Here is a 12,500-nt window from a genome sequence, read left to right on the forward strand (position 1 = left end):
TACACTTGATGGGATATAATTATTTTCACATTTTATTAATTTATTTGGTAAGCCAAGCGGTCTGGTGTACATTTGTTTGTTGCTTTAACTTAGTTTGTTTTGTTATTGGCTAATATCACAACAAATTTATATATATATATATATATATATATATACATATATATATATATATATATATATATATATATATATATATACATATATATATATATATATATATACATATATATATATATACATACATATATATATATATATATATGTATATATATATATATATATATATATATATATATATATATATATATATATACACATATATATATATATATATATATATATATATATATATGTATATATGTATATATATATATATATATATATATATATAAATATATGTATATGTATATATATATATATACTGTATATATATATATATATATATATATATATGTGTGTGTGTGTGTGTGTGTGTGTGTATGTGTGTTAGTATTTTTGTATTATATGTTTGTGTCTGTGTCTATGTATATTTTGTCCTTGTGTTAGGATTAAGGGTCTATTTACAGTTGGATGACATTAATATGACTAAATAATAATAATTAAACAGTATATAAAATAAATGAGCATTCTAAATTGAGCAGAGACATACGTGTAAACTCAGTAACGAGAACTTTTTTTTTCAAGTTGAAGGTTACGACGAAATATTTTTGTAGAAAAGGAGACCATGAATGTTGTTATTATTATTATGTTTACATTAACATAGTGGTATTCTACTACTACTACTACTACTACTACTACTACTACTACTACTACTACTACTACTGGTATTTCAGCAAGTCATTAGAGTGTGGTTGCTACCTCCATTCCTATTTTCTTAATTCCAAATAATATTTTTGCCTATTTACATGTGTTTTCTTGCACGCAAAATCCTGGGATCGATCGTAGACCTAGAGATTTGTAGTCCGATTACTGAACCAATTTGCCACAATGCATTCAATCCCTTCTTATTCGAAACTATGTTCCAGTTGATTCTATCGAACCTGAATAGAATTTTACCTCAAGTTCGGCAAGTGTGAATCTTCGAAATACCAGCGTGAGCTATCTGCTAAAGCTATCCACATTATTATTATCATTATCATATATGTTAGTTATATAAGAATGTCTATAAGCTTGCTTAAATTCATGGGAAGTTTTTTCTTGTTCTGCTGAAATTTATGGGAATTTTTTCTTGTTTTGCTTAAATTTATGGTAATTCTCTTCTAGTCCCGCTTAAATTTATGAGTATTTTTTCTTGTTCTTCTTAAATTTATGGGAATTCTTTTCTAGTCCTGCTTAAATTTATGAGTATTTTTTCTTGTTCTTCTTAAATTCATGGGAATTCTTTTCTAGTCCAGCTTAAATTTATGAGTATTTTTTCTTGTTCTTCTTAAATTTATGGGAATTCTTTTCTAGTCCTGCTTAAATATATAAGTATTTTTTCTTGTTCTTCTTGAATTCATGGGAAGTTTTTTCTAGTTCTGCTGAAATTTATGGAAATTTTTCCTTGTTTTGCTTAAATTTATGGGAATTCTTTTCTAGTCCTGCATACATTTATTTTTTCTTGTTCTTCTTAAATTTAAGGGAATTCTTTTCTTTTTCTGCTTAAATTCACGATCATTTTTTTTTCTTGTTCTGCTTAAAATTATGAGAATTCATTTCTGGTTCTGCTTAAATTTGAGAATTTTTTTTCTCTTTCTGCATAAAGTTATGACAATTTTTTCTTGTTCTGCTTAAATTAATGAGAATTCCTTTTTTGTTCTGCTTAAATTTATGGGAATTCTTTTCTTGTTCTGCTTAAATTAATGATAATTTTTTTCTTGTTCTGCTTAAATTTATGAACTCTTTTCTTGTTCTGCCTAAATTTATGGGAATTCTTGTTCATAATTGATATTTCGTTACAGGCTTATTGTATTTCATTGCAATAGCTATTCCCTTTCGCTTTACGGATATAGCAGGATTTGTTATGTGCCGTACAACATGTAGGAATGATATGCTTTGTCGGTTGGTTATAGTCTTTGGGTTCCAATACGAAAGGTCTTTACCATGAAAAAAAATAATTGTTTGAATATGTTCTAATACTTATGTTGTTCTCCCTTCCTAATTTGTTATATCCCAATTGTACTTGGTGGAATACTGAAGAGATAATACCGTTGTCCTTAAACCTTCTTTATTTTCTTTAGCCGAAGTTACAGTAATCCTGTTAATACAATATCTATATACAGACTCTCGTGATAAGTATTTACATAACCAGAGGTAAATGTTAACTGCTCTTTGGTAAATGATCAACAACCCAATATACTAACATATTTATAAAACTGGTCTATTTTAAACAAGCACTTTGTTACATTACTAATAACAGCCAGTCATACTCTCTTGTTCTATTATAAATAAATATATATGTAAGGTATATCATATTTCAATGAGATATCGGGATTAAATATTCTACCTGTCAAGAGAATAATAGGGAATTACAATACAGTCGAGAAGTTAGATAGAATTCAGTGTGTTTAACTATAGCTTTGGCATGTTCTTGAATGGGTGACCAGAAAGGACTACCAATGGTCAGTGAAACGTATTCTAGGAGGAATCGACATTATTGCCAGAAACTGTTATACTTTTAATATTTCAAAAAAAAAGGAAAAAATTACATTAGCAGTTTATTCGCTGATGCTTTTTTGTTGAAAATAAAAGAACTTCTTGTTCTTATTGCCCATGATTGTCTACTTCTTACTCATCTTTATACAATATATTCAGAAAGACATGATTTTCACTATACTATGGTCTATAAATACACTTAAAAAAGTTGCCGTAAAAAAAAAAAGGGGCAAAAATCCTGGAATAAATGTTACCGGACATTTGCCGTTTTAAAAACAGTCATACTGAAGATATAAAGATATTACGGTCATCAACCGTAAAAGATAATAAAAGAAAAGTAAGGTAAAAATAACGGTTACCTGTATTTCTGAAAATATGGCTGAGAACCGTGTATTTTTACGGAGAATTTCCGATTAATAATATACTCCTCGATGAATATTCTAATACCTTTGCTTTTTATAGAATATTCTATGAAAAATCTTGATATATGCCCTACGACCTACGTCGTATTTGTTACGAGTGTCTTTGACGATAATGTTTGAAAAAAAAAATATAATGTATTTTGATAATATTTCCAGTGGCATGCATCTTGAATATTACATTTACCTCACTTCACTAGGGTTACAAGCCATTTTTAGCACTGAAATGATATTTAACAATATATTTTGAATACGAAATTATATCAACTTTCTTTTTCTTACTTGAAGACATTCGATTTAAACCAATGAAAGAAAATCGCCGAAACATATTTTGGTAAAGTGGTATTTAATATCAACGCGTGGCTTTCTGATTAAGAAAAATATCACCAAATAGACTGATAAAAACAGCTATTCCTAAATACTAATCTGATCAAGGTGGCAATAAAGTTGTAGTTTCCTTTTCCTTCAGTCATATCACATGGCACAGCTGCAGAACTTTCCAAGGTTAACATCGACCTCATATAGAGACGGAAGACTAATTATGAGCAATATCCAGGGTATTTGAATTAAGAGTAGGCCTATACGCTCTTGTGTTATAATTATAAAGGTCAAAGGTGTCTGGTTTCAGTTCCAGTTTCATCAAATTAGATGCTCACCAGAACGTCAGCCGGGCTAGCCCAACCCCACCCCTTATGGTGCCCAACATAAAGCAGTGGCATCCCCAGTAAACTGTTTAAACTGACGGTCCGGACGGGGATCGATCTGCTTCTATGGGAATGCTAGGCAAACACGTTACCACTGTTTTTAGCCTTGAGGTTACTTTTAATTTCTGGGATAAACTTATGAATTACAAAAAAACAAATATCCTTTGAAACTTGACAGCCTCATAACACTTAAATTTAGAAATCTTTGATTAATCTAAGGTCAGCCATCTTCTTAATATAACGTCAAGAATATCATATCCCATATTTCAATATCAGCCTTACCTTTCTCAAGTTTATCGTTGTATATATTCATGATTTAAAAGTCTTATGTATGTGACTGCTATTGACACACGCACGGTATATAAGTAGCCTAATTACGATTTCATATGTCCTATGGAATAACAGACCAGCAAATAACGACCATGAACAAATTCCAAGTGAATTGTAAATACACTCGCTCGTATAGGCTAGTGCATTGTAAATGCATTCACTCGTGTACTGCATTGTAAATGCATTCGCTCGTGTACTGCACTGTTATGCATTCACTCGTGTACAACATTGTAAATGCATTCGCTCGTGTACTGCACTGTTATGCATTCACTCGTGTACAACATTGTAAATGCATTCACTCGTGTACTGCACTGTTATGCATTCACTCGTGTACTACATTGTAAATACATTCGCTCGTGTACTGCACTGTTATGCATTCACTCGTGTACTGCACTGTTATGCATTCACTCGTGTACTACATTGTAAATACATTCGCTCGTGTACTGCACTGTTATGCATTCACTCGTGTAATGCACTGTAAATGCATTCACTCGTGTACTGCACTATACATGCGTTCGCTCGTGAACTGCACTGTAAATGCATTTGCTCGTGTACTGCACTGTAAATGCATTCGCTCGTGTACTGCACTGTAAATGCATTTGCTCGTGTAAAGCATTGTAAATGCATTCGCTCTTGTACAGTATTGTAAATGCATTCACTTGTGTACTGCACTGTAAATGCATTCGCTCGTGTAAAGCATTGTAAATGCATTCACTTGTGTACTGCATTGTAAATGCATTCGCTCGTGTAAAGCATTTTAAATGCATTCGCTCGTGTAAAGCATTTTAAATGCATTCGCTCGTGTAAAGCATTTTAAATGCATTCGCTCGTGTACAGCATTGTAAATGCATTCGCTCGTGTAAAGCATTGTAAATGCATATGCTCGTGTACAGTATTGTAAATGCATTCACTTGTGTACTGCATTGTAAATGCATTTGGTCATGTACAGCATTGTAAATGCATTCTGTTTACTGCAGTATAAATGCATTTGCTTGTGTACTGCATTGTAAAGGCATTCGCTTGTGTATTGCATTGTAAATGCATTCTCTTGTGTACTGCAGTATAAATGCATTTGCTCGTGTACTGCATTGTAAATGCATTTGCTCGTGTACTGCACTGTAAATGCATTTGCTTGTGTACTGCACTGTAAATGCATTTGCTCGTGTACTGCACTGTAAATGCATTTGCTCGTGTACTGCACTGTAAATGCATTTGCTCGTGTACTGCACTGTAAATGCATTTGCTCGTGTACAGCACTGTAAATGCATTTGCTCGTGTACTGCACTGTAAATGCATTTGCTCGTGTACTGCACTGTAAATGCATTTGCTCGTGTACAGCATTGTAAATGCATTTGCTCGTGTACTGCACTGTAAATGCATTTGCTCGTGTACTGCACTGTAAATGAATTTGCTCGTGTACAGCATTGTAAATGCATTCGCTCGTGTACTGCATTGTAAATGCATTCGCTCGTGTACTGCATTATAAATGCATTCGCTCGTGTACTGTATTGTAACTGCATTTGCTCGTGTACTGCAGTATAAATGCATTCCCTCGTATACTGCAATGTAAATGCATTCGTTTGTGTACCGCATTGTAAATGCATTCGCTTGTTTACTGCATTGTAAATGCATTCGCTCGTGTACTGCATCATACATGCATTTGCTCGTGTACTGCGTTGCAAATGCATTCGCTTGTGTACTGCATTGTAAATGCATTCGCTTGTGTACTGCATTGTAAATGCATTCGCTTGTGTACTGCATTGTAAATGCATTCGCTTGTGTACTGCAGTATAAATGCATTTGCTTGTCTAATGCATTGTAAATGCCTTCGCTTGTCTACTGCATTGTAAATGCATTCGCTTGTGTACTGCATTGTAAATGCATTCGCTTGTGTACTGCAGTATAAATGCATTTGCTTGTCTAATGCATTGTAAATGCCTTCGCTTGTCTACTGCATTGTAAATGCATTCGCTTGTGTACTGCATTGTAAATGCATTCGCTTGTGTACTGCAGTATAAATGCATTTGCTTGTCTAATGCATTGTAAATGCCTTCGCTTGTCTACTGCATTGTAAATGCATTCGCTTGTGTACTGCATTGTAAATGCATTCGCTTGTGTACTGCAGTATAAATGCATTTGCTTGTCTAATGCATTGTAAATGCCTTCGCTTGTCTACTGCACTGTAAATGCATTCGCTTGTGTACTGCATTGTAAATGCATTCGCTTGTGTACTGCAGTATAAATGCATTTGCTTGTCTAATGCATTGTAAATGCCTTCGCTTGTCTACTGCATTGTAAATGCATTCGCTTGTGTACTGCATTGTAAATGCATTCGCTTGTGTACTGCAGTATAAATGCATTTGCTCGTGTACTGCACTGTAAATGCATTTGCTCATGTACTGCAATGTAAATGCATTCGCTCGCGTACAGAATTGTAAATGCATTCGCTCGTGTACAGCATTGTAAATTCATTCGCTCGTGTACTGCATTGTAAATGCATTCGCTCGTGTACTGCATTGTAAATGTATTTGCTTGTGTACTGCAGTATAAATGTATTCCCTCGTGTACTGCATTGTAAATGCATTCGTTTGTGAACTGCATTGTAAATGCATTCGCTTGTTTACTGCATTGTAAATGCATTCGCTCGTGTACTGCATTATACATGCATTTGCTCGTGTACTGCGTTGCAAATGCATTCGCTTGTGTACTGCATTGTAAATGCATTCGCTTGTGTACTGCATTGTAAATGCATTCGCTCGTGTACTACAGTGTAAATGCATTTGCTGGTATACTGCATTGTAAACGTGCAGTAACTTGCTGCATGTGGGACTTGATTTTTTCCTTTTTCCTATCACTCTTTCAAAGATTTAAAGGTTTTAAGGCCGCTAATGAATGGCAGAGGCAAGGGACAGTGACATTGCCCTATCGAGCAGGACAATGCCCGAGAGATTGACCAGATCTACATATGATTAACGCCCAAGCCCCATCTCTACCCAAGCTAGGATCAAGGAGGGCCAAGCAATAGCTCCTGATGACTCAGCAGATAGACCTATAGGCTTCCCCAAATCCCCAATCCTTAGCTCACAAGGATGGTGAAGTTGCAGCGACCAAAGAAACCAACGAGTTTGAGCGGGAATTGAACCCCAGTCTGGCGTTCACCACTCAGGGTACGTTATCACATCGGCCACCACAATAAAAGTGATAACGTATATCATTAAGAATTTCAGTAATATAAATGTTAAGGCACAAAATTTTGAAGGAATTATTTTTTTCTATATCCTTATCTAATTTAAATTTACTGCAAAAACTGCTTTTTAATATTGCATATTTTATAAATGAATCTTACCTAGATTTTATTCTATTTTAATTTCAAAATTTTCCTTTATGGGGGGGGGGGATTTCAACTTTATATAGCCCAGGAATTCAATCATTATAATTTTACTTTATTGTTCAAGAAAGAGATTCCAAACTGATAATTTATTTCCTTTAATCGTGAGTTTATTTCTTTCCATAAAAATAACATTCCATTTTATAGCATTCAATATAAGAGATTTAGCAGCAATCTGGAAAATATAGATATAAAAACTATACAAAGATAACGCTCTCTTGAACACTGAAATAATAAAACACAAGACAGTGTAGTTCAACTAGCAATACCCGATGGAAAGTGATAGAATTCAAGCAATCTTCAATTCGTCATATTTCTTTCGTCAATAAAGGATACAAACTTCAACATAATTCAAAAGAATTTACGTAATTATGATCAGTGTAATTGTCATTATTGTTATTGCAGTAAGAGATGTCCACAGGGATAATTTCCCCTTTGTAAAAAAAACCAGTGTCTGGCCCTATATATATATATATATATATATATATATATATATATATATATATATATATATATATACATATATATATATATATACATATATATATATATATATATATATATATATATATATGTGTGTGTGTGTGTGTGTGTACATACAAATTAGTGTGTCCCGTCAAAATGACTGCTAAATATTCAGATAAATATGCAAATACCCACGCACAGATTCACCCCTTCCCACCCCCTCCCCCTTGTTTTCCGAGGGGTTGTCCGCTCAGCGTGACAGGATATAACAGGAAATATATATATATATATATATATATATATATATATATATATATATATATATATATATATATATTCAGTATATACATACTATACATATCTTTCCGGTCACACTCAGTGGCATTACCAGACGTACAACTACTCAGACTCGCACCATCCCTTGAGTAAGGGGGAGGGAGTTGTCATATCCTGGTGAGAAGGGTACCCCAAGAAGTACACTCGGAAACCACAATCTCCCACAAAATGTCGAAATTGCCGTGTTGTAGTTAAGAAAGAGGGAGAGGGTGGGAAGGGATGATTCTGTGTGCGTGAGCGTCCATATCTATCTAAATATTTAGCCGTCCTTTTTGACGGGTCGTGTACACTAAATATATAAATAAGATCAGTAATGATAGAATATCTCCATTTTCAGTTCTCCCAGAAGAAGCCAACGATGTTGAGGAGGAAAGTCGACGTCACGAACTTCAAGGAGGAGGTGGAGCGCCTGAGGAGGAGCAGATTAGCAGTCATCCTGCTAGTTTACTTGGCCCTCGTTATGGACAACATGTTACTGACTGTCGTCGGTGAGTTTCAATATCTATGATGGGTAAACTACAAATACTATTTATTCGTTATATAATCTAAATCTGCACAGTGCAGAAAATATTGCTTGAATGAAAACATAATACTTTAAAGTTTTTTTTTTAAATATTTTCAAATCATTTGTAAAGTGCACAATTGAATATCAACTACAAACGGATAAACAGGATTTAATTATATATTCATCAGCTTTAAAAGAAAGCAAAGGGAGTTTTTGGATTATGCAAATTCCATTATTAATTTCACTAACAACGGAATGGAGAACCAAGATTCATAACCAGGAGTAAACTTAAATTAAATAACTTATTTGATACATTGATCAACTATGATTGCAAGCAGATCTATATGATTAAGAATGCTTAAAAAAATATATACACACACACACACACACATATATATATATATATATATATACACACACATATATATATATATATATATATATATTTATATATATATATATATATATATACAGTATATATATATTTATATATATATATATATATATATATATATATATATATATATATATATATATATATATATATATATGACATCAACTACAGAATAAGCAAGCAAGGAAAAGAGAATATGTAAATCCAACTTTATTTCAAGAAAAATTCGCTGTGGTTGACATATTTACGAACCTCATAAAAAAGATTGCCGGTTTTATATTTAGCGATCAATATACAAGCAAATAAAATTAAAAGGTATATCTATCACTGTGGACACACGCAGTTTTGCTAATTATGCAAGCCAGATGTTCTCTGAAAAACTTTTCGTTGATATGGATTTTAGAAAAACAATATCATTTTAAATACTAAAGTGAGGTTACGAAAATCCAATAAAGTTCCACTAGAAAAAAATACTATAATTTCAGTAATATGAATCACAATCTAAGAAAAAAAATAGATTGCAGTAATTGCCTCATTTCTCTTGTATTGAAATTGGGGAATTTCCGTTGTGGATAGATTTATCATCTTCATATAACTAAATGTTCTATAATATACTTGAAAATTTATTCAAGATATCGAAATAGCTTCATTGATTTTAAAATATTCATAATATACCTAAAAATCACTAAGGGTATCAAAACAGTTTTATTGATTTTGAATTATATGGTAATGAAGTTTCAATTGCAAAATATATATCATAATAAAATTATTATTGAATTATTGTTGCAAAGATCGATAGTTTCTTTAATTGGAAAATTCAACTTGATGGAAGGATGATCCGTATTTATATTTCTCTTATTTCAAATATATAAAAGTAAGTTTTAGATGATACGAAGTTAAATGTATTTATAAAAGTAATATAATATTCAACAAAGAATTTAGTCTGATTACAACGGATAATTCAAACAATGCGATCAATTAAATGTTCAATTATCAGCAGTAATCACATTCACTAAAAATATCTGAAATTTCAGCACAATAATTTCGCTTATTTTTTTTTTATATATCAATTGAATACAGAAAAAATAGTAATATTTTCAATATTAGCAAGTAACAAATGATGACACCTTTTCTTAAGTCAAGTGAAAAATTAGTATTTCATCTGTAACATTTAATGTGATCATTGAACGGTTACCATTTTAATGATTATAAACTGATATACACACTGCAGTATCATAACTAAAATCGGAATTAATGTTTACCCTCATTAACCACTATTATTAGATTATTTTCTAGTATAGCTAGATCAACCCAATTCTATAATTAATCATTATACATAAATAAAAAAAGATGAGCAAAAAAGATAAAAGGATATCGAGAAAGATGTTGACATAACCAATGTTTAGATATATAGCATAGTAAATATATGTTAGTAATTACTCATACGTTAACGGATTTTCATTCTTTTATTTACAGTACCCATAATCCCAGATTACCTTTATGAACTGGAATACCAACGCGCTGAGAAGAGCGACGAAGAAAAATTTATTGGCCCAAACTTAAAACCAACATCGGACTCCAGTCCACCAAGTTCATCGTTTGGAAATCACCTCTTGGTGAATTCTGCAACTTCAGACAGAGCACAGAAAGAATACTCAAGCTACAACCAGCCTTCACGAGGTTCTACAGAATTAAATTCTGGAGCATACAATGAAGTTTCTTCTAAAGAAAGATTTAATGGATATAAATACTCCACTGCTTCATCTAGAGATTCCAAGAATCCCATATCTTTTTCAAGCAGTGATTCTTTGGTTACAAGGGCTAGTTTTCCAGGAAGACCCCCTGATACAAATAAACAAACCTCAATGTATACAGACCATTCAGGAAAGGATGGATCTACCATCATTGATAATAAAGAGAAGCTAAAAGAAGTAATGTTACAGAATCTAAGGAATGAAATCAACGTACAGGATCAGTTGAAACTAATGAAACTCTTGAAGAGACATAAAAGACTCCCTGTGCAAGCTAGATTAACTGAACCGAATAATTCGTCTGCAGTGGTTCCTGGAACCCAGAAAGTTACAAATTCACCTATCCACAAAACATTTCCACTACTTAAGCCCAATTCTTCTATTGAAAACACTAGCAAAAACCACACGTCAGTTCCACACAAAGACAAATTTGGAACAACACCAACAACAGAATGGCCAATTGACTCGATGGATGCTTCTCAGAATAAAACTCTGCATAGCAATGTTCTTCCACAAGATATAATAAATGAAAACAGTTGGGTGGGTTTGTTGTTTTCATCAAAGGCTTTCGTCCAGCTCATTGTTAATCCTTTTATTGGACCTCTGACGTCACGCATTGGTTACTCATTGCCGCTGCTAGTTGGCACACACAACCTTATAATCTCAGCTCTATGTAAGTATAAAATCATTATTCTTATTAGTTGATCACATTTATCAAGCATGGCCGATCATAAATATCTTACTCTTTTTGTATGTATGTATGTATATATATATATATATATATATATATATATATATATATATATATATATACCTGTTTATGTATATGTTTATACCCGGTATATATATGCTCTTTAATACAAGGTCTTTAAATATATACTGTACATGTTGCAAGTGTGATTGAACAATCCAGGGATCGATGAAAGAACACTTGTGATCCAGTTAATGAAATGGCAGCAAAAAACATAGGCAAGAGCTCATCTATATATATATATATATATATATATATATATATATATATATATATATATATATATAATATACATATAAATATATATATATATACACATATAAATATATATATATATATATATATATATATATATATATATTTATTTATATATATATATATACATATATATATGTATGTGTGTGATTACAAACGAATCAGGGGAAGGAAGCAAAGACGATGGATTGACGACCTAAGAAAATTTGCCAGTATATACTGGCATAGAAAGACTATGCTCTTTAATACAAGGTCTTTAAATATATACTGTACATGTTGCAAGTGTGATTGAACGATCCAGGGATCGATGAAAGAACACCTGTGATACAGTTAATGAAATGGCAGCAAAAAACATAGGCAAGAGCGCATATATATATATATATATATATATATATATATATATATATATATATATATATATATATATATATATATATATATATATATATATGTATATATATATATATATATATATATATATATATATATATATATATATATATATATATATATATATATATATATATATATATATATATATATACATATGTGTGTGTGATTACAAACG

The 12,500-nt window shown here is 31.8% G+C and overlaps 2 protein-coding genes across 2 annotated transcripts in view; one reads left to right on the plus strand and one right to left on the minus strand.

Moving 5' to 3' along the window:
* LOC137618191 (retinol-binding protein pinta-like) overlaps window positions 1-12,500 on the minus strand; it is a 154,071-nt gene that overhangs the window by 123,858 nt on the left and 17,713 nt on the right. The gene's annotated exons all lie outside the window — the stretch shown is intronic.
* Window positions 1-12,500, plus strand: part of LOC137618190 (synaptic vesicular amine transporter-like) — a 41,950-nt gene that overhangs the window by 6,703 nt on the left and 22,747 nt on the right. The window contains exons 2-3 of the mRNA XM_068348262.1: window positions 8,614-8,764; window positions 10,652-11,599. Of these exons, the coding sequence (XP_068204363.1) occupies window positions 8,635-8,764; window positions 10,652-11,599 (1,078 nt within the window). The 5' untranslated portion in view covers window positions 8,614-8,634. The remainder of the gene's footprint in view (window positions 1-8,613; window positions 8,765-10,651; window positions 11,600-12,500) is intronic.

This window comes from Palaemon carinicauda, chromosome 24, assembly GCF_036898095.1.
Source record: "Palaemon carinicauda isolate YSFRI2023 chromosome 24, ASM3689809v2, whole genome shotgun sequence".
Classification (NCBI taxonomy): Eukaryota; Metazoa; Arthropoda; class Malacostraca; order Decapoda; family Palaemonidae; genus Palaemon; species Palaemon carinicauda.